We start from the raw sequence: 23,905 nt of genomic DNA on the forward strand, positions 1-23,905 counted from the left end.
CAGTATGGCCAGTTCGGCCCTGGACGGGGAGCCTCACGACATTTACGACATTTATAAATTGGTTTTTGTTGTGTTTTCATTTCTCTATTATTACTTCCGTTATTTTTTTCTATTTTGTTTTTTATAATTTTCATATTGTCTAAAAAATCTTGAGCACTAAAAATTTATGTTTGACCAATCGATAACAACAATTGACCATTAACATTAAGTATTATAAACTGCCGATAGAAAAATTAAAGTACCGATAGAAAATGATGAACTACCGATACAAAATAGTGAACTACCGATAAACGAGCCATCAGAACAGTCGGAGCGTTTGCTGCGACTGAGCCCCGTACAAACCGTATATCCGTATATCTATCTATAGCCCCGTATATCTATTGCGTACGTGACCCTAATGGGTCTGTCACCCTACTTTGACCGTAAGCCTATGCGCCGGTTAAAGTAGTTAAAGTAAAATTATTATGTAATGTGTACATCTTAGAAATTGCGCATAGCGCAATTACGAAGCCCCGTACGACGTTCCTTTCAAATAAAACAAAACTTTCAAATAGCCCTAAAATTTTAATTTATTGAGTATAAATACACATAGGCCTAGTATCGACCTCAGTCCGAGGATCCAATTTTTTTTTTTCAACTACATTCTATTCGGCCTTTGATTACCTTCCAAATGAAACAAAAATTACGAAAAACGGATGAAATTTGCTCGAGTTATATGTAAAATACACATAGGGCCCTAGTAACGGCCTTAGTCCAAGGACCCAAATTTATTTTTTTTTTCAACAACATTCTATTCGGTGTTCGATTATCTTTCAAATGAAACAAAAATTACGAAAAACGGATGAAATTTACTCGAGTTGTATGTAAAATACACATAGGGCCCTAGTAGCGTCCTTAGTCCGAGGACCCAAATTTAATTTTTTTTCAACAACATTCTATTCGGCCTTTGATTACCTTCCAAATGACACAAAAATTACGAAAAACGAATGAAATTTACTCGAGTTCAATGTAAAATACACATAGGGCCCTAATAGTGGCCTTAGTCCAAGGACCCAAATTTAATTTTTTTTCAACAACTTTCTATTCGGCGTTCGATTACCTTCCAAATGACACAAAAATTACGGAAAACGGATGAAATTTGCTCGAGTTATATGTAAAATACACATAGGGCCCTAGTAGCGGCCTTAGTCCAAGGACCCAATTTTTTTTTTCAACAACATTCTATTCGGTGTTCGATTATCTTTCAAATGAAACAAAAATTACGGAAAACATATGAAATTTAGTCGAGTTATATGTAAAATACACATAGGGCCCTAGTAGCTTTTCACTTCTAAGGCCCTAACTCACGGTCCACTCACCCGATTTTAAAAAACTTTTTTTTCCTGGATTGGTATTGACAATACCTATCATTTGCCGTGTCATTTACATTTCCATCGTTTATTTTGCCATAAATATCACCAAAAGACCTTAAATCACTTAGGTGGCCCTAACTCACGAAGGGCCGACCCGAATATGCCCATCTTCGAACTTAGCCTCACTATTTTGACTATCTTTCAGGGAAAAAAAAAATTTTTGAAATCGGATTTGATTTACTCAAGATATCGACGTGACGGACAGACGGACAGACGGACAGACGGACAGACGGACAGACGGACAGACGGACAGACAAAATTTTTATTGCAGATTCGTCATCTATGAACGTAGGCAAACACTTTGCCCTTACCGTCTGCTTCGAATTCCATCAATTACACACGGCATCGTAATCCTATAAGCCCCTTCGTACTTCGTACGGGGCTAAAAATAATGAATGATCGATAGAAAGTAGTAAACTACCGATAGAAAATAATGAATTACCGATGGAAAGTAATAAACTACCGATAGAAAATGATAAATGATCGATAAAACGACCAGTTTATCGGTACTTTAGTACTTTTTATCGGTAAAAAGTTATCGGTAGTTTTGAATATTTTTATCGGTACTTGGGAATTTCGTTATCGGTAATTTATTATTTTTTATCGGTAGCGAGTTTATCGGTCATTTATTATTTTTTATCGGTAGTTTTGAATTAATTTATCGGTCAAATATAATATCCCTTTTGTTTTCTATGAGTGGACCAGCTGGTGCAAATTCATGTCTAAAGTTCACTGACGTTTTACTGTAGTTTCAGCAACTAAATTTATGTGAAATCTCTCTCTCTCTCTCTCTCTCTCTCTGAACATTAGCAACTGTCCCATACGACAAGCATTAAATCAACAGTATTAGAATCGGATCTATTACTTCATTTTATCTACGTATTTTCAGAAGATTTACGTACTTCATTTACGTGAAAAATTATTTAAATCAAAATAGCACCACACACAAATTGATTCGGATTTGGTGACGTAATTTGGAGCTATTTTAAGCGTAATCCTCTTTACAAATCATCGTAACAAGATTAAAACAAAATATTACAGCGATTCAGTTGATTGGGGAGCGGTAAGGGAGACTCGTACGGTGTCGGTTCTGTGATTAATTACAGAAACGGACATTGAGAAGTTTTTGAGAAGTGTACAACGCTTACAATGATGTGAATTTGGTAGCTTTGAAATTGTAAAAGCGCACAGCAGGGACTATTTTTGAGAATTTTGAGAATTCTTTGAGAAATTTAAGAAATATTTCTTTAAATTTCTCAAAATTTTACAAAATATTTTTCTTATTCTTCTGAATAAAGTTTAGGAAAATTAACTTTGCTACGTGTCTAACGATGTAGACAATATTTTAAACGTTTTTGGAACTGATTTAGACAGCTAGTTTTCGAAAATACTTGAAAACTGAATATCGAAGGCTTTAATTACTTCTTCTTACTCTTTTTCGACTGTACGAGTTCTCTAGTTACTTTTATGTAACTCTCTGCACATAAAATTACATTGTTAAACCATGTTTTACACTTTGAAAAATTTGAGAAAATTTTGATAAATCCGATTTCTCAAAAATAGTCCCTGGCGCACAGTGGATTTTTCTATCGAATCGCAGGTGCTGCACTGAAAACTGCATATCGCTCTGCTTCCTTAGAAGAACTTACTTTTACAGATTTAATGATTTAATCCGAGTAGCGACTGATGCACAAAGCTAATTTTGATGGACGTTTTTTCTTCGGAATGAGCATTGCCCGACGTTTCCTGTTTCCCTGGTTCATTATCTGTCTATATTCGGTTGAAAATTGCCGAAGTTACAATAATTCTTCAGAAAAGTTATGAGACCACTGCTTCGTTCGAGTCTAAAAATAATATCACAAATCACCAATGTTGTATGTGCAATATGCTGCACCTAACTAACGTGTGCAAGAACATCAAAATCAACAAATCGTCTTCTTCTGCCTTTTATATATTTCGCTTCCGTATAATAAACAGTGTGAAATAGTACTCTCAAATGCAATATGGTGCTTAAGTTATTCAACATAAATAAGTAACTTAAATGAAAATGATAGAAGTAAAAACATCAACGGCACCTAGCCTAAAACACACACAAACGCCGATTGTTTATAAACAAATTCTTTACATTTTCTGGTGCGATAAGAGGAGCAAAATATTTACTTCAATTTCGAAATGATTTTTTTTTTTGTATTTAGACTCATACGGATTGAACTGATCCCATAACTTTATCGCGCTAAGCTGGGAACTTCTCAACCAGTCCAGCAGAGTGAAGAAAGGAAAGGTGACGTTTCTACGCGGTCTATATCGTGAGGAACGATATTATCGTTAAACAACGATAATATCGTCCAGGAAACGATAATATCGTCTAGTATCGTCTATAAAACGATAGCATCCGTTCGTGCCTGGTACCTAGATTTTTGCAAATGCTTCTATACTAACATACGCCCCTAAGTTCGTGAAGTGGGTTCAATATCCGATAGAGAAAATTCACCGATGATCTTTATAAGACTAAGTGTTCAACTAATCGGAGACGATTGCATAAATGGTATGTGTGCGTGTCGCAATTAAGTAATTTTTGATACTTAGACAACTGAACAGTTATTATATCGCATGGGCCTCGTCGTCTAGGTCATACTTACGGATTTCAGTTTTCATTTTGCTCATGCTGGCGCACTCAGTGCAAGTGTATCTGTTAGTGAAATGCACGTTTCTTTTATCGTCTTTTCAATTCTCTTTATTTCGTCATCGTTTAAGTACAGTACAAGTGGGAAACAAATCCGGACTGGAACAGAACTTTGTAGTCGCGGATGGAAACGTACTGATTGTCCCAAATTTCTCTCGTCGTAAATTTACCGTCGACCCAACTCGAATCGAACTCGATGCGGATTGTGTAGACCTTTTTCCGTTCAATGACAATCGGTCGGACCAATTGGGTGAAATTTGTGGGAACCGTTTCGTCACCGTAAGTCGCAAAGAATGGTTGCTCGGTGAGAACGAAGAAGTCACTGGTCTCGCTGGTCACATCACTTTCGATGATTTTCAATATGCCGAACAGCTTACCTCTCTGCTTCGTGTTCGCAACGATGGGTTGTGTAGCAACAGCACCAAGTAAAATGTTAGTGTTGGTGCGGAATAGGCCCGTCTCGCATTTCCTTAAACTGCATTCGGCGAAATCTCTGGGCGAAAAAACCATGCTGGCATTGACGCTCCATTCGACGGATCTGACTCGACTATTGCCAACGAAATATGTTAGCTTCGTCCTGTCACCTAGCGTTGTTATGTTGATAATTTCGATCAGTTCTTCGTGCGTAAATAGCTGGCCGTATTTCGATATGCATCCGGAAATTTCGTTGCGAGACATTGCGGCAAATTGAATCAGATGAAAACAGTCACCCAGGTGGTGACGTAAATTGGACATATTTGGATCTGCGTTCGTCGTGACGCATGCATTTCTTGACCAAGCGATGCACGCATAAAACACCGAGTGTTCGCGAACATTGAAGCGTTCCAATTCGAGGACCATTTTCAGCAATTCCGGGGTACAATTTATGAACGCGTCGGATTGGAAGTACTCCTCAGTTTCATTCATAATTCGATTTAGAACGAATTTTCGTAAACCGATTCGATTGAAAAGCATTGTCTGCTCCAAAATCCAGCCGACCATTTCCATGGTAAAATTTTGCGCCAAAAACCGTTCGCAGATCGGAAAGCATTCACTTGTCCCGTACTTGTGGATCAAATACATTACTTCCGGTCCATTTGTGACTGTCAGCTCGACGTGATCCAAATAGAAAAATTGTAAAAATTCTTTGAACGATTCCGCCGTGCAATCCGTTATGGTCACATTTCCCATTTCTTTCAATTCTCCGTAAAACATTGCATCAAATACCGGACTCCCGATTGCCAACATGTACTTGTGAGCCGGTATTTTGCACTCGACTCCATCTGCATTGAACGCAAAATGAACGTCGGCCGTTTCTTCTTCCAAGTAGAGTTTGCTGCACGATCGTTTGCAGAATTCACTGCCGACTGGAGCTTTACGTTTGTTGATTACAGCAGTTCCAGCAATCGGAGAATTCTCAAAACCGCTGGCTGAATCGCACGTCGAATTGCTCGACATTGTGGAATCCATGACGATCGTTTTTTGTGGACAATTTTTTACACTGAAACAGAAAGTGGTCTGTACACGTCAATTATCTGCAACAACGGAACCTTTTGTGCTGCGATGTTATGTGTGCTTGCTTTTTTGCGCATTGTTTCAGTATTTGACAACGACGACCCTTTGTTAAAAAACATTTGCTTTCGTTCAACACTCACCAGATGCGCTGGAATGGTTCGCGCATTTAGTTTGAAATATTTGAAGAGTGAGGCTCTTCATTACATATTAGAGTAGCTGATACGTTTTCGCTCATTGTAATGTTGAAGTATAATGTAGAAACAAGACAGGCATGAGTGCCGCCGAAAATAAGCCGCCGATCAAGCCGCCGTCGGCCATTTTTGAGCAAGCCGCGCCCCAGCCGAGCCGGTGCCAAAAACACGCCTCAAGCCGGCTTGAAACGGCTGGAAAATGAAATAAAGATTTCGAAAGGTGAATGGGTGAAATAATTTTGAAAACCGAGATTCCTGTTGATCCTAAGCAGCTCAAGTACTTTTTGAATTTTTTTTTTCAAAATTAAGAAAATTTTGAAAATTTTCTTGAATTTTCATGAATTTTCCAGAATGGTATATTACGTCCTCGCTTCTAAGTTTGTTGTTTTGGCAAGTATGACCTTTGCGGAACGAGCCGAAGGCGCACAATCAGTTAATTCACAAATTTGAGAAAACTTTATCGATCTTTGCGAATTTTCTCGATTTTTTTTTCTTTTCAATTTTTACTTGATTTTCGTGAGCTTTCGATTTCTTATCGAAAACCATTTTCTTAATGAGTTAAATGAGTGTACCGGAGCATGATTTTCCATTTAGTTCAAGTTTTGAGGCAATAAAACTTGACGTGTTAGTGAACCTTAGACTTAGAGACTTGCTTGTAACAAGACCAGTTCCACTTGCACTTTGAACAACCTAATCTACCTACATTTTCGCTTTCCGAACAATTTCATTTTCATGCTTACTAGTTCACTTTCCATGAATTTATCTAAACGTTTTTATTTTGAAAAAAAAAAAAAATTTAAAAGGAACCTCCAGCCGAGCCGTTTTAAGCCGGCTCAAGCCGACTTTTTCGCCGCAGCCGAGAAATTTTTTTCGGCTAGCCGCCGCCGAGGTTTCTCCGTCGGCGCTCATGCCTGAAACAAGAGAACATTGTTGACGAATGTCTTACTTCTTCACAGTGTAACGGGTATTGTACCGATCTATCTTCAACTTACTCACCAGTTATTATATGTCGAAAGAGCCTTTGGGAATCCCCTGAATTCACGGTATGGCCACTAGACCCTACCTGTTTTATACTTTCATTGCTTCTACTTATTAAAGTATTTTCAACAGATTGAGGTCAAATCTATTACTTCATTAATTCAAGTTACTGGACCAGACTTTTTTTTTGGTTTTAGCTGCTCATAGATCCTCTTCAAGGTCGTTTGAAATGCTATCTTCAAGTTACGATACTTTCAGACGTAACCGCACTTAAGTTTCGTTAAATGTTTGTATGAAATTTTGCTAACGTGGATAGCATTTTAAACGTCCTTGAAGATGATCCATTGCGGCGTAAATATCTCTCGCTGCCATTCATTTGTTTGTACAAATCCATAAGATAGTTTCGACGATTTTAATTACACAAATAGTTGCCGCATAAGCATATAATTCAAAACAAACGGCGCTGACTATTAATTGCTAATGGCAGATAAACGACTTATTCCGTTTAAGCATGTAAATGATGTATGATTTTGTAAAGGAATTGGTTTTTCAATTAATGTTTAAGCTAGTTATGTCCGACACAAGTGGATTGTTTGTCTAATTTCGGTTTACTGTTTGTTTGATTTTACCCGTTGAATATTTTGAAATGAAGTCTGTAATGAGTTCTATGAATTAAACGAATTTGTCAATTTCTTTCTTAATCAATTTTATGATGTGTGATCCCAACCATCAGTTTTCACTCGAATATGATTTGTAGCATATCGAATCGAGTAAATGCATGAAACAATGAACTCTGTGAACTTTCGATGACAATCCCAACTCGAATTTAATCCAAAGTGGTAGGTTTCTTGATCAAATAAACCGAACCAACGCACTTCAAGCATGAGTGGTAATTTAAATAGAGTACTGAAACGGGACAGTGTACCGAACAAATTTTGGCACTGCAAAAAAATCTGTAAAAATTTTTTATGCAAAGTAATGGCAGCTGTCACACGAAGCACTTTTGCTTGAAGTGCGTTGACCGAACACGTAACATTGTCACTCATCGAGGCGGAACAAACAGCGACTTGTCTTTCGAATTGAAGCGCAGACATTACGTTTCTGTAATCATAATTCGGATTTATTACAAACATAATCGTGTCCACTTAGGCCAGAAGAAAAGTGTTTGTTCTACTACATTTTTCTGTGACCTTATGTCCAAACAAGAACATAATGATTTTAAAAAAGGATTCAAACGCACTCATTTTCATATTGTTTTGACATGAATACGTTCAAGATAAATCGGCCATACCTGGTTTGTACATTGATTGAACTTACGGACCTGTTGTATAATAGTATTTTCGTCAGACTCCATGCCGTATGGAATTTAAAGATAATTTTTGAGGTAGCTTGACAACCATGATCAGAAAACTTGAAAATTTCTATTGAGTCGATTTTAAGTCAACTTTTCGAAATCGAAGTTATCAGCAGATGCTAGACAGACTTAAAATTTTTAAACTTCATTCCTCGTGTGACCTATTTATACCTTGTTCACACCAATTTAGCCTATGTCGACCGACATACACTAGGATAACCTATGTTAGGGCGGGTCGTGGAAGCGCACAAATACAATAGTATTTTGCTTACGAATGAAAAAAAAAATGGAAATTTTTATTTCAATGGTGTTGTTTGTGGCCAAAGCGTAGCGAGATCAACAAGTAGCTCGGGAAAATGAAATTTCCTAAACTATTCCCGAGGTCAACACACCGTTTTTCACAACAAGGGCTTTGGAAGTTTCAGCACAGTGAAGCAAATGACTATTTTCTCGCCTGCGTTGTGAAAAATGATAATGGCAGCGTCATTTCATTATTCCCATTGTATGGACTCTTTACGCATGTTGGCAAACAGAGATATTGTCTGATATTAGAAAGATGAGTACGCAGTTCATGAGAAATGTGTGAAAATATTTGATTGTTTAATAGTTGAAATTTGGATGGGATGCAAAATGTTGATCTTCAACTAACAGCTAATCAATAAATGGAATACAGTCGCTGACTCTCAAATACCAGACGTATTTTGTTTCAGCTGTTTTTCAGATGATCCACACTCAAACAAACAAATGTTTCTATCGATGTGGGCCTCTCCAACTTCTTTCCATTTCGTACGATCCATTGCCATTTGCTGCCAGTTTTTACCTGCAATATTCTTAATTCCGTTTGTCCATCTCTCTGGTGGTCTACCTATAGCTCGTCTTTTATATGGTCGCCATGATCATGATCTTTTTGGTCCAACGTTCGTCTGTCCTTCTTTCCATGACATCAACGACCCTGGTTTGTTGTCGAATCCATTGATTCGTTATTCTGTCTCTGAGTGTTATTCCAAGCATACTCCGTTCCATGGCTCTTTGTGTCACTCTCAATTAATCCTCGGATGCTTTCGTTAAAGTTAACGTTTCCGCTCCATAAGTGAGCACTGGAAGGACACAAGTGTCGAACACTTTGCGTTTCAGACTGTTATTCATTTTGCTTTTGAAAATTAGTCTGAGTTTTCCGAACGCTGCCCATGCAAGACCAATCCTACGTCTTATTTCTGCAGTTTGGTTGTCCAGACGTAACTTCATTTTATGTCCTAGATATACTTAGCTGTCGACTCGTTCAATGACAGTGTCACCAGTTTTGATTTCTCTATCGCCCCGATGTTGGTCATGACTTTTGTTTTCGATAAGTTCATCTTGAGGCCAACTTTGATTGCCTCTTCACTTAACTATTGTAGCATAAGCTGAGCCTTGGGATTACGACTTTAAAAGGTTTCACCATTACCATGCGTGAGGATTCTTTTGAAAAACAGCCTACCGAAATCGGACGCATTTTCTAATGGAATTTTTTCTATGTGCCTAGAAAGGTATTCGACACTAGAAGCCAAAACCACTTTCAAAAAAATTCTTCGAAGTTTGGGTGGCTGGTGAAAGGTGATCAAAACCCGAAAATTAGCACTTTTCTTACAAAAATTTCTTCAGTTACGCGAGGCGTACAGGGTGGTGTGCAGGCCCGGACTGGCCATATGGTGAATTCGGGGAATTCCCGATGGGCCTTTTGGATTTTTGTATGAGAATTTTTAATTTGTGGGCCTTTTTAGACCCGTACGAAGTACTGGGGTCTTATAGGTTTACGCATACGTTTGTAACACGTCGAATTGGACTCCCTGAGTAAGGGGAAACCTATTGTGGTTGTCTAGAGATGCCAAATCCGCGAAAAAAAAATGTCCGTCTGTCCGTCTGTCCGTCTGCACGATAACTTGAGTAAAACGCATCCGATTTTGAAAATTCTTTTTTTTCCCGTTTGGTAATGTCAAAAGACAGGCAAAGTTCGAAGATGAGTGATTTTGGATCGACCCCTCCCGAGCTGTGGCCCAATAAGTGCTTTACGGTTTTTCGAAGATATCTCCGGACATTTAAACGTTAAACTTGTAAGTGATACGTCAAATAAAAGGTATTTACAATACCGATCGACAAAAAAAAAAGTTTATGGAAATCGGATGACCGACTCGTGAGTTAGACCCCTTGGTGTGGAACAGGCACAGGGCGGCAAGCAGTTTTTGCTTGTAGGTCGGCCACATTTGAACATATTTCGTCTGTTTTAGCTTTATTAGATAGGTATTGACCGTACCAATCAGGAAAAAAAAAGTTTTTGAAATTATGTTCTCCGGAGCGTGAGCTAGGTCTCTTGGAGTGAGCTCTTATCTGGCTACTCGGCCGTACAGTGAACGTGGAGTATTTTGTCAATATCTCGAGTAAATTTTGACCGAATTTCATGAATTTTTTTTTGTTTGAAAGGTATTAACGAATGTAAAGCGTCGGTACTATTTCCGGTCTCCTAACAAAATGGCTGCCGGCGGCCATATTGGATTTTAGTAAAATAGAAATATCTTGGGAAAAATGATACTTAGAGAGTTTCTGGAAATAATTTGTTATGTGTGTGGGGTTTCAGGGATTCCATATATGGACATCTATATATACCTATATACAGCTATATTGAGCTATATACAGGCATATAGAGCTATATAATAGCATATTCCTCTGTGAAATGTTTATTTACAGTGAAATATAGGTAAATATAGCGGTATATAGCTGTTTAAATAGGAATTTATGAAATTTGTCTTCGTACGGGGCTGACGTTCGGCAAACTGTTCGAGTCAATCGTTTGCAGTTTCCTCACGGACAAGTTTAAGGGCAAAATCTCAATCAACCAACATGGATTCATTAAAGGTCGTTCTACTGTGACCAATCTGCTTCAATTCACGAGGAAAGCGATTCGTACCATGGAAAAGGGTCACCAAATGGATGCGGTTTACACAGATATTAAGAAAGCGTTTGATACAGTCCGTCACAATTTTTTGATATCGAAACTTCGTAAAATGGGAGTCCACTCTGAAATGCTAAATTGGATAGAGTCATACTTGAGCGGAAGGTTGCAATACGTTAAAATTGGAGGTCAATCATCAACTGTGTTCTGTGCTACATCCGGAATCCCACAGGGGAGTCACCTAGGTCCCCTTCTCTTCATATTATTCTTCGACGACATAACAAAAGTAATACTACGTGCGAAGTGTCTATTGTACGCAGACGATTTGAAGATCTTTCGGAAAATACGAACAGTATTGGACTGCTCAGCTTTGCAACGTGATCTTGATGACGTCACACATTGGCTCAGGATTAACGGCCTCACAGTCAGCATAAATAAATGCAATTCGATCTCATTTCATCGGAACTATCATCCAATTCACTTCGATTACAAAATGGACGGTGAAAGTCTGGTGCGAGTCAACCGAATTCGTGACTTGGGTGTGATTCTGGATACAAAATTAGACTTTTCAGCCCACATCGAACATATAACAAGTAAAGCGTACTCAATTCTCGGCTTCTTGAAGAGGATTTGTTACGAGTTTCGTTCCGTCAACGCCCTAAAAAGCGTCTACTGTGCTCACGTAAGATCACGTCTAGAATACGCATTCAACGTTTGGCAACCGCACTGCACCACGAAAATATCTGCAATTGAGTCCATTCAGAGACAATTCATCATCTACGCCCTAAGACGAACTGTACGGCGTGACAATACCTTCAGACTGCCTTCATATGATTCTCGCTGTAGGACAGTTGGTATTGAGGCATTATCAAGAAGGCGCATCAATTTGAGTGTAACTTTCATGTACGATGTCCTCACCGAACGAATTGACGCTCCCGAGCTGAAGTCTAAGATAAACATTCGACGACCTGCCCGCGATCTTCGTTCGAATGAATTTCTGCAAATCGACCAACACCGAACCAACTATGGATTATATGAACCAGTCAATTATATGAGCATGATCTTCAATCGATTTGCACATTTGTACGACAGATCAACCTCTAGGATTACGTTCCGAAATCGCATTCGTGCCATGGAGCTACCAGAGCGCTATTCGTTTATCACCTACAGGATGAGCTAAGTGTTTAGCTGCCGTTTCGTTCATTGCAATTTGATTGATTTGATTTACTGATTTGTTTTCCTCTTTTCCTTTTCTTTTTCTTGTTTTTGAATTTTCTTCAGCTTCTTTTTTATCTTTTTGACGAATATTTTTTCTTCAATTGTTTGAATATGATTCTTGTTTTTATCTTTAATTTCTATTTTTGTCATAAATATCAGTTGGTTTTATACTGTTGATAAATAAATAAATAGTAAATAGTAAATACTATATTGCCTCCGGCAATTTAATTGTATATGATAACAAGGCAAAGAGTGGATAATGTAAGTGATTTAAAAGGAAGAATAGTTTTTCAGCAGAGAAGAAAATGAAGTAAGAGAAATGAAGAGTTTCACATTAAAGGCTTTTGATACGAATAGGTGTTTCGTACGGGTCGGCGTTAGCTATGTTTAAATTGAGTTGCATGGAGCCCCCGATGGGCTTTTTCGGGCCAGTCCGGTACTGGTGGTGTGGGGTGTCATTAGAAAGGTAATCACATGTACTATTGAGCCGAATAGGGACTTATTAGTTTTAAAATTCATCGACACTGAAATATGCGCAGTTGAAGTTTTCAACCGAAGACTTACACTTTTCTTACTGAAATTTCTCGAGGTACACAAAACGTACATGGTCGTGTGTGGTATCATTTGAACGGCAATTTTATGTACTTTTGGGCCAAAGGGGGTCTTATGAAGTTTGGATGCATCTACGATGAAATATGTACACCTAGACATTTCGACTTCTATTTCATCGTAGATGAATCCAAACCACATAAGACCCTATTTGGCCCAAAAGCACATTAAATGACCTGTCAAATGACGACACACGACCCCACACGACCCTGTACGGCTGGAAAATGCGTCCGATTTCGGTAGGCTGTTTTTCAAAAGAATCCCTCTGTATATTGCAGGGACTAATTTTGAGAAAATTTTAAAGAAAATTTGAGAAATTTGGGAAAATTGAAAAAATTTGGGAAAATTGAAAAAACGTTTTCTCAAAATTAGTCCCTGGTATACTGTTCATGCTCACCCGTATAAACAAGCATAAGCACATTCGTTTTTCGAAAAACAGCTGAAACAAAATGCGTCACTTATTTCAAAGTCGCCGACTGTAAAACAGAATTTTCAGTCGCACATTTGAAACTGTCGATTTTTCAGATATTTTTAAACGAATTGTGTACTAGCCTTAATGTGATCGCGACCGAGACCATGACATTATCTAATTACATTTCGAATAGTAAAAATTTCAAAATAATTTTTTTTTTTAAATAAAAACAAAAAACGTTTCATAGCTCGACACAATGGCTGGACAACACATTAACGAGATTCTATTCCGTTTCATTTCAGATAGACGAATATCGTAACCACACAGCACCCATCCATATATAATACACACATTTAATAATCCAGCCAACAGTTTCGCGTATTGTTTAAAAATACATTTTCGATTTACTTTGTACAATATTTAACCAGCGAAAAAAAAGGCGAAATAGTTTAAGAGCGGCCCCATGCCCATTATGTTTGCATAAAAATTTAAAATCCAAAAAATTCGTCTTATGAATTTTAAATCGAATTTCATTGTTGTGTTTGGATGGAGAAGCAGTGCGCGAGACATTGTATTTGCATCGAAGTAATAAAGAGAATAGTTCCGTAATGGAATGTTGAGGTACATTATACACCATTGAATGTTTGAATACCACAACATGCTAACGGCATCACACATTTGCCCCGAATTTGAATAGAAAACGCCGCCGTTTTTTTCGATTTTGGATGAACAACTGACGTGAAACGATTCGCGAAAATTAATTCAAATTCGTAGTCCGGTCTCACAAAATCATGGAATACAATCTAATGCCCGGTAATCTGTCCGGCGCTGACAGTGGCATTGAAAGTAATTGCAACCGGACGAATTCTAGTCAACAGACCATACCAAATAGCACCGACTCAGATGCAACGTCGGCTATCTATACGATTGATACGAATCAAGAAAGTAATCCACTCGATGATCTGACCGACATCGATCAACCACTATCCGATCATCCGCAACTATCGCATCAGTTGTCCGATTGTAGTTCAACATTCGAATTTGTCGACTTCCAAAGTCCCATTTCGAATGCCGATGGTCGCAGCAATTCGTCAACGCTGAACGAACAAGAGTCGATCATCGACGAAATGAATCATCAGTCGAACAATCATCACGAGCCGATCATTCGATTCTCTGATTTGGTGGAAACAAATCCGCCGGACGATAACAATAAAATGTTTCGACGTCAGCTTTGTGATCGCAGTCGGCTGTCGTCGAAGGAGGAGAAACAGCGACAGAATGAGGAGATAGTCATATTGGAATCGTCGTCTGTATCGTCCGAGAGTGGCAGCTGGGATCCGGTATTTCCACAACGTACAGCGTCGGCGGTTAATATTCATAAAGAGAACGTGCCGGGAACATCAGTTCTCGCACAACCTGTAGCGGTGCCGCGGACACCCGAACAACCCGACACAATGTTCACACAAAATCAATCAACAACTTCCAGAGGTGCTTGTTTCATTGATGCCTCATCTCTGTTGGATGACACAGAGGTGGCCTTCTCTAGTCTCAATTGTCCCAATGTTTGCGAGTCAAGCAACAAATTGCTGGACGATGTGAAAGAAGATTCGCACGAAAAGGACCAAACGGAAGTGTGCAAAGAATCGGAAATCGGGAAAATGGATCTGAAATTGGAGTCGACCGAGGACGATCACGCCGCGGTTCTGGAGAGTCCAAATTTGTCGGACGAACAGAAGTTATTCCACCGTGGATCAGAGCAACGTACCGACTATGACATCAAAGATCAATTTGCCAGCGATGCGTACAGCACCCAGAAGATTTTCACTTCGCCATTGGATGATCGTCAGGGAGTGTACGACGATAGTTCTGTCACGAAAGAGACCAATTCCATTGCCGACGATCTGGATGCTGACTTTGCTTCACGTCAAGAACAGGAACGGAAACAAGGAAATTTTTTGTTCAAAAATTCCATTCAGCATTACAGTCAGACCGTGCAGCCGGTGGTCAATTTGCATTCCGATCGGGAAGAGAGTGATATGTCCCTGCCGAGCATCTATTCCACCAACAGTGAGCCATACAATGACTTCGGCCACAACTACGAGACCAGCTCCCAATACAGCAGCAATTTTGGCGACACCAACGAGTACGGCCACGCTTACTCACGCTGTTTATCGGAAACCGAATCGGGAATCTATCCAGACACGCCACACAATTCCATTGTGAACGTTGATTCACCGCGATGTTTCTCACGGTCCGATAACCCGTCGGAGTGTTCCATCAAAATACCGAAGAAACCTTTCAAATGTGATGAGTCGGCACCAATTTGTTCTGGCGGTGCATCGATTGCAGATTTTACCCCCAAGCTGTGTGAAAGTCCGTCAGTGCGACGGAAAACGGAAACGTGTCCAATCATATCGGGGGGACTGTTGATGGCTGACTTTGAGGATGATTCAAAGCCGAAAATTGTTGAAAAACCGAAGGTAACGCCCCGGAATGCATGGGTTGTCGATATGAGCGATTGTAAGTCAAAGAGAAATCGCAGTGAGAGTTCATCGTCTAGTGTGACGGACATTGGATCACATCGATCGACAGACACACCACCAATTGAACGAAGTGGTTCGGGCAGCTCGCATAAAAGTGGCTTAGGTTTCTATGTTTCGCTGAATGACATGAAACCGAAGAAAACTGAGGAAAATGCAATCACTAAGAATGGTGCGCATGACGTGCGAAAATCGTCCGGTTTTTACGTGGATTTATCTGAAAATGAAAATTCACGTTCCAGCACACCACCGGTAGCTAAGACACAAAGTGGTGAAGAGTCAGATAAGAAGAACATCTTCTCGATGTTCATCGATTTCGGTGTGAAAAAGGTCGTTGCGAAAAAGGAGCCGTCATCGTTTACGTCCCGTCTAACCAAAGCCATTCAAAAGCAGAACGAGGAGCAATCCCAGTCCGATTCGGAGCAGAATCAAAAGGCTAGCGATTCGGACAGAGATTCGGATCATGCGGTCGTGGCTCGACGCTCCTGTTCGCCGGGCAAATTTAGAAACGATGCGAAACGACATTCCTGGAACACATCCAAAGAACGACCGTCAGACAACCCAAAAGCATACACCCGATCGTCGAGTTTGTGCAACGACAATGGAATCATGAGCATCCTGGACAAAATTCCATTCATTTCCAAGACATCCAGTATGTCCATCGACTCGCCCCGTTCGCCGTACGACGAATTCTCTTGTTCGAAGTCATTGAGCTCCTATTCGAACAATTCCAATTCGTTGACATCGAATTCGATCCACTCCAGCGTTGAGTGCAAGAACAAAACGGAAGTACCCGACATCATGGCTACGTCGACGCGTAGGCGGCAAAAGGATGCGAAAATTAACGAAACCTTTGACAAGAGCAGTCAGGGATCGCTTACCGACGGGATTTTATCCAAAGATTCGTCGCCGACCACTGACACAGACGACGTAACATTCCAGAATGACGAACCGATCGCTCGGAATCATTTAATGGAAACGATCGTCGAAGCAAAGGAAACCAATTCACCGAAAAAGGCACCAGTCCACAAACCAACGGCCGACGAAATTCAAGCTATGGAAGCGTTGCAGGCCACAATCGAAAAGCAGAAAATGTTACTGGAAACGGTGAACGAAGAGGTGCAGTTGTCTTCGTTCGTCAAGCTGTCGGATATGGACAAGAAGTTCGAAGGACCAAAGTTTGAACTGCACGGAGAGAATCTGTCGAAATCGGTTGGATCGTCACGCATCGGTCGATTGTTCATTGATGGCAAGACAACTAATCGGAATACGTGGCACTCTATGTCACGTTCTCAAGGTAATTGAAATAGTTCGGTCGCTGGTCACAGACGACAAATTCAAACCTTTTATTTGTGCGCCAGGCAACAATTTAACCAACCTCGCCTCGTCGGTGGAGAATCTCCGAAGTCTGACCAGACTGTTCCCACATCTGAGCAAAGAACTCAGCAACAGTTTACCGATTGACTTCCAAATCGACGATCTGGTCAACAAGAGTCCATCCGACTATCAAGAGTACACTCAAACCGACCTATCGTCTACATCCAGTTTGACATCGAGTTTCAGCCGATCAGGCATGGGTAAGGTCGACAAATCACTCAGGGGAAAACTGATTGTAACGTCAGATCCGTTTCAGATTCGGCCGACGAGTCGTCACTGTCGTGTCGTCAGCCTCGTCGACTGGGAGAAGATTTACTGAAGATGTTTTTGCAGGAAATTGCGACCGATGTCATCGTCGAAGTCAATGGTCGTCGAATGCGAGGTAAGATTGATGTGGTAGATATGCCCGTCGTGACGTGCCCCTTTAATCGATTACTCTTTCAGCCCACAAATGCATTCTCGTCAGTCGATGTCAATATTTTGCGGCAATTTTAGCTGGCGGTTGGGTAAGTCTCTTTTGGGCTGAATAACGGCCGATGAATGGGGTGGAGTGTATGAAGTTGAACAATGACATTTTCGCACATCAATCACACTGGCAGGGAGACTTTTTCGTTCAACGAACCACTTTCATTGCAGGTCCAAAGTGCTGGGGATATTATCTCACTGCCCGGCTACTCATACGGTTCGGTACATTTCGCCTTGTGTCACATATATTCGGGCGCTTCCCATCCACCAGAAGGCATCAGTTTGATGGAACTGGCAGCGTTAGCCGATTTATTGGGACTGGAGGGATTGAAAGAAGTGACTGCGCATGCCCTGCGAACCAATTACTGTCACAATTTCCATAAACCTTGTTCAGGTAGGTGCACAATTTCGGTTGCTACTGCACGGATGATTGAGCTGCAACATAAATTGAACGTTTCAGGATGCATAGAGGGCATTCTGCAGGTCTTCCCCGTTACGTTGAATCACGGTCTGGACGATTTGTATCGGAAATGTTTGCGATGGACTTGCAAGCACTACGTCAAAGTCTGGCCAACCAGAGCGTTTGCACAGCTTCCGCCGGACATTGTAAATCGCTGTCGGCAGCATATTGTCGCCCATTTGGTAAGACACTTTCAATTGAGCGAAACGTTTTCCATTTCTCACGATCGTCGTGGCTCGTTTTCAGTCGTCGGAAACCGTTCTCAACGTCATCCTCGACTGTGACAATCTCCTCACGCTACTGGCTCCATGTCGCTGGGCGATTGCCGTTGAAAATACGGTCCGTGATATTATCGACACCGCCCATTCGTACATTGCCGATCATTTTGCCAGTCTGATTGCCAGCGACGGCTTCTTGTCACTCGGTCACGGTCAAAGTTGGAATATTTCGCGACTGGAAAATCTCCTACTGCGCATCGGTTCCACACTAACGGCGGATCAGGCGTGTCGCAGTTATCAGCGTATCACTCGATTGAATGTGGTGCTCGGTGGCAAAGCTCTCAAAATGACACCGTCCGGCTGCCAAATCAACAATGAATCGATGCTGGATCAAGAGGAAATGGATTGGAATCCGGAATTTTTGCGACTGGTCACAGAGATATTAAGGGCGGTTGAGCAGTGCTTGACCAGACAGTGCTCAAGAGCGATGCGTAATAATCAATGGCAGAGAATGGATTTGGATTTGAGGAAGAAAATTCAGAAATTGGCATGTCTATCCGACCCAGTTGAGAACAAACGATTGAGAGCTGTCAACAAGGTAAGTGCAGTACAAGTTTGGGTGACTGGGACGCCGTTCAATTTTCACGATTTTTCTCTTTTCAGCCGGTGACATACAGCAATTCCTCACCAGTTCACAGTCGCAACCAGGACTTGTATCAACTGAAGCTGTCGATTCAAGCCCACTCGAAGCGAACGGCTCAGGAGCAGCATCAACAGTACCGACCGAGTGCACACTCGCATACGCAGACCCATGTTCTGGAGAGACACATTCAAGAGCGAAATCTCCAAACGAACCACGACAAGTCAGCAGATCGGGTGATGAGTGAGTTTCGTTGAAGCGACGGTTGTCCGTCAGTGAAGCAAAAATTTTAAAATTTTCTTTCGCCATTCAGGCATGCCGTCAAAGTCTACATCTCGTGCACACGTTCCGGATTTGATTTCAACAATCCGGAAGCCGGAAAATCAACGACCTGTTTCGTTGGGCCATCGTCGCAGTCAATCGGAGACCATCAACACGAAAACGGCCAAGACCGAACGATTGACAAATGTGCGGCCACGCTATTTGGAACCGAAAACGACCCACAGTAAATTGTCGAGTAATTTGGCGGTCAAGGCCATAAGCCATTCGTCGAGTGACAGTTCCCGAAATGCCAGCCCATCGAATCGTCACCATGCACCGATGGTGAAGAAGCAACAGAACAAGGAGAATGATTCCACCAATATGTCACGCGACAGTCTGGCATCGCCGGCCAAGGTGAATAAACTGACGAAGAACCGAAGTTCTCACGACATTGATCGATCGATCGATTCGCTGGGTGAATCGATGCTCAGTTCCATTAAAACGGAAAAGACTTTGTCCCAAGAGTCGATCATCATCAAACGGAAGGACAATTTGACCAAGCCAGCATTGAAGTCAATATCGCGATCGAATCCGGTGATCAATAAACAATCAACGACGGCAACGGCGACAATAACGAAGATGCGGCCATTGTCGAACAAATTTATCGCTAAGCCCAGACCACTATCCGGTCAGACAACAAACGAAAATTCACCGTCGTCTGTTACGACCAAGAGCAGCCGTCTATCATCGCTAAGTTCGCCGAGAGACGTACACAAGACGCTAAGTCAGCAGGCAGTGCCGGCAAAGAAAAGTTTCCTTTCCGCCAAATCGAAAGAGATTCTGGCAAAGAAACAACAACTCAACCACACCGACAGTACACGATCTGTGCCGGCAGCAGTGCGTGCCGAGAAAATCTCCGTAAACAAATCTCAATCAACGTCGAATGTGCCGCATTCGAAACCGAATCCATTCAATACGACACTGCATCTGCGCCGCACAGCTAAACTGGATGACGAAAAACCGATCAAGAAAAGTGCTTCGACCAAAGCCGTACCGATAACGAACGGTAAAACGAATGGGAAAATTGTCAACGGCCGGTCCGGCAAGTGTGACAAGAAGGTGGACAAAGTGTGCGTGGAAATTGAACCGGAAGTGGAGGACATCAAACCGTTACGCATCGATTCGAGGCTCGAGCGATCCAGCACTTTTTGCAAGGAGAGTTCGGACGTGCCGCTGAGTGAATTGCAGATTATCGAATAAGAAGTGTGGCCGGCGGTTATGAGGACACAGGTCCATATTGTGGTAAGAAAAATTGTGATAGACGGAAAACTGTACGAGTTGATTGTTAAGCAACGGAGCCCTGTCTCTCCTCTAGTCAGCATAGACGCAATGAACGATTTTGTCGGTTGCAATGCGTATGGAGCATCAAATGACGATAGTTTTAAGATGATTTTTATTGGATAAGATTTAGTGTGTAGATGAGATGTGCTACGAATTGATGACAAGTGAGCTTAGATAGCAGCGCATAAGATAAGGGTTGTCGCGTATAATTGCTAATCTTGGAGTATTGTCGTTCGCTTTTATGTTTCCGACTTCAGGCTCTGCAAATACATTTACACAGTTGGCGTTAAAAACGTTCAGTTGACGTTAATAACGTTCAGTTGACGTTAATAACGTTCAATTGACGTTAATAACGTTCAGTTGACGTTAATAACGTTCAGTTGACGTTTAAAACGTTCAGTTGACGTTTAAAACGTTCAGTTGACGTTTAAAACGTTCAGTTGACGTTTAAAATGTTCAGTTGACGTTTAAAACGTTCAGTTGACGTTAAAAACGTTCAGTTGACGGTAAAAACGTTCAGTTGACGGTAAAAACGTTCAGTTGACGTTAATAACGTTCAGTTGACGTTTAAAACGTTCAGTTGACGTTTAAAACGTTCAGTTGACGTTTAAAACGTTCAGGTGACGTTTAGAACGTTCAGTTGATGTTTAAAACGTTCTGTTGACGTTAAAAACGTTCAATTGACATTTAAAACGTTCAGTTGACGTTTAAAACGTTTAATTAACGTTTAAAACGTTCAATTAACGTTTAAAACGTTCAGTTGACGTTTAAAACGTTCAGTTGACGTTTAAAACGTTCAGTTGACGTTTAAAACGTTCAGTTGACGTTTAAAACGTTCAGTTGACGTTTAAAACGTTCAGTTGACGTTTAAAACGTTCAGTTGACGTTTAAAACGTTCAGTTGACCTTTAAAACGTTCAGTTGACGTTTATAACGTTCAGTTGACGTTTAAAACGTTCAGTTGACGTTAATAACGTTCAGTTGGTGTTTATAACGTTCAGTGGGCGTTAATATTGACAGAAAGGAATTTCCAAGAAAATCTCTCCCAATATAAAGCGTATAGGCTACAAGTTCTGGTCAAATATTTTCGATGATCGAGTCAATCTCATTGCGACAGTGTCGTGCATAGAAGCAATCTTTAATACACATTCCGTTTAACGGATTTAGTCTTTAATATTCAGTCAATAAACAAGAGCATCCTCATTTCAGGAAGACGAACGAACCCCTAGATTAATTAGAATTTAGACATCCGTGAAGATAATGTGCACTTTCGTTGATAGTATGCATACACACAACTGCGACAAGCTCTGCTATTTTATAATGTTCAGTCAACCGAGCTTTCCATTTGGTTCATCAAAAAGAAAAAGTTTTGAGAATAAAAAAAACGAAAATTTGATTTTCAATTCAAGAATCAAAACAATTTGGTTCTCCAATCCATTCCATTTGTACATTTAGTTTAACAAATTTAAGAAAAAAATTGTTTTTCGTCTGAGAGAGTTGCGGGAAACGTTCACAACAGCCGATGCGATATTAAACTTTCCCTGAGATTTACGACATCGTTTCAAGTTTCATTCGTTACCAATCTATGATGACAGTAGCTATGTTTCTCCCACGAATCCAGCGAAATGTGTTATATTCTAACACTTTCTAAAAACTGTAACCTTGCACTGCGTCGTTTTCAATCCAAAATCGCAGGTCGCTCCCAATTTTCCAAATTTGCCAGAAACCATATTACCGTTGAAATTTCGGTCACATTAAGTTACATTCTACCAATAGTGAACGCCGTGTGAAAATTGAATCTTCAATTTGACGAAATGAGCAACTTCACTCTCGTCAAATAGACAGTGGGAGGTGCGGGAAAACAGAAAAAATAGGAAAATATTCAGTTCTTACTTTCTCGCCAGTAGTCACTGTTGTGCAAACCCGATTTTCTTGAAAATTCTATATTTCGTCTCGTCAATACTTTTCATTTGACATATCGCACACCATTTTTGAGCGAAAACATCCTGAGAAATGCTGGAAAAACTAGTGAAAAACAGACAAAACAAAGCAAGCTGTTCAGGGAACTTGACTCCGAACTTCTGTCGCTACTTTGGAGCACAGAAAGGTAACACAAAAAATAAAATTTTCAAGAAAATCAGGTTTTATACAACAGTGGCTGTTGGATAGACAGCAAGAAAAATTGTATAGTTTCCTACTTTTCCTGTTTTCCCGCACCTCCCAATATAATTTGGGGAGTGAGGTAGGCTGCTCATGTCGACACCAATTTGTTTAATGCTGATGACAATGTAAAATAATTTTAAAATGTCAAACAAAATTTTTTAGGTGAAATGGTCACAAAATCGTTTATTTTTCCTTAATGCAGTTAGTGGAATAGAATTAAGAAAAAATTACAGATTTTTTGAACATTTCACATAAAAAATCTTGTTTGACGTTTTAAACGTCACTTTGACAGATGAAATAGACCGACTTTCGATCCCAACTGTCACAATTGTCAATTCTGTGTTTTCACGCGTGAAAAATGTAAAAACCCGGTCACATCTGAGTATAACCTGTTACGAGAGTCGTTGTACTCTAAATACTCCAATAACCTGGTAACTGTTTCAAGCTTTCTTCATAATTGAAAGAATAAACAAGTGCAGCGTGAGGATTGTTTGAACGAATCATTTCAATCCAATTATTCAATGTAGATGCAACAAACGATTATAAGGCTGAATTCACACTCGGTTTTGCTTGACAGAAGTGTTTGAACAATAGAAAAGAGGTTTTTTTTTACGAAAATGTAGCCAAAACGAAGACAAGACAGAGTGACTATGAATTCAGCTTATGGATTTCACTGGTCACTTATCGTATCAGCTGTTGTCCATCAATTGTGAACATTTCCCGCAACTTCCACTGAACAGCAAAGGATTAAAATAAAATTTAAAAAGTAAAAATATTTATTGATTAACCGGCAACTATGCTAGTCATTCGTACAAATTTGTTTTTCTTTCTTCATTTTTTATTGTAAAGAAGAGAAGATTTAGTCGTAAAATTGTGAAATCTAAAAACGATAATCTAAAAAATGAAACAACTAAAGCTAAACATTTAACTTAACCTGTAAGGTGCCATTTGAGTCAGTGTTTTTTAAGCTTATAAGCAGCTAAATTCAAATATTTGGTAAAGCTTTTCATAAGAAAAACAAAAATCTATTGAGTTGGACAGTAGGGCCTACAAACCTACCCAACCGAATTAACTTTAAATGTAAAACATAAATTTATCAAAGAAATAAAGGAATGAAAAGAAATGTCGCGATCTGTTTTGATTTTTTATTTTTAAATCCAGCAC

General features: G+C 40.2%; 2 protein-coding genes across 4 annotated transcripts; one reads left to right on the forward strand and one right to left on the reverse strand.

Annotated features, from left to right (window-relative positions):
• Positions 1 to 4,125: 4,125 nt before the first annotated feature.
• On the reverse strand, positions 4,126 to 5,662 carry LOC119083680 (BTB/POZ domain-containing protein 6-B-like). The gene has a single exon (XM_037193464.1). The coding sequence runs from the start codon at positions 5,542 to 5,544 to the stop codon at positions 4,162 to 4,164; it is 1,383 nt and encodes a 460-aa protein (XP_037049359.1). The 5' UTR covers positions 5,545 to 5,662; the 3' UTR covers positions 4,126 to 4,161.
• A 7,922-nt stretch (positions 5,663 to 13,584) lies between these two features.
• Positions 13,585 to 22,511, forward strand: LOC119083646. 3 transcript variants are annotated; one of them, XR_005088911.1, is made up of 10 exons: positions 13,585 to 17,114; positions 17,179 to 17,394; positions 17,451 to 17,576; positions 17,639 to 17,700; positions 17,831 to 18,053; positions 18,120 to 18,301; positions 18,366 to 18,935; positions 19,001 to 19,220; positions 19,291 to 21,199; positions 21,340 to 22,511. XR_005088911.1 is itself a non-coding variant. In XM_037193416.1 (10 exons), exons 1-9 carry the CDS (start codon positions 14,069 to 14,071, stop codon positions 20,496 to 20,498), a joined length of 5,853 nt encoding a protein of 1,950 aa, XP_037049311.1. In that variant the 5' UTR covers positions 13,585 to 14,068; the 3' UTR covers positions 20,499 to 20,540; positions 21,788 to 22,511. The 3 variants fall into 3 exon arrangements, 2 of the variants coding, with proteins under 2 accessions (XP_037049311.1, XP_037049310.1); XM_037193416.1 differs by having other exon boundaries at positions 19,291 to 20,540; positions 21,788 to 22,511; XM_037193415.1 differs by having other exon boundaries at positions 19,291 to 22,511.
• Positions 22,512 to 23,905: the final 1,394 nt, after the last annotated feature.

This window comes from Bradysia coprophila, unplaced genomic scaffold (assembly GCF_014529535.1).
Source record: "Bradysia coprophila strain Holo2 unplaced genomic scaffold, BU_Bcop_v1 contig_70, whole genome shotgun sequence".
Lineage (NCBI taxonomy): Eukaryota > Metazoa > Arthropoda > Insecta > Diptera > Sciaridae > Bradysia > Bradysia coprophila.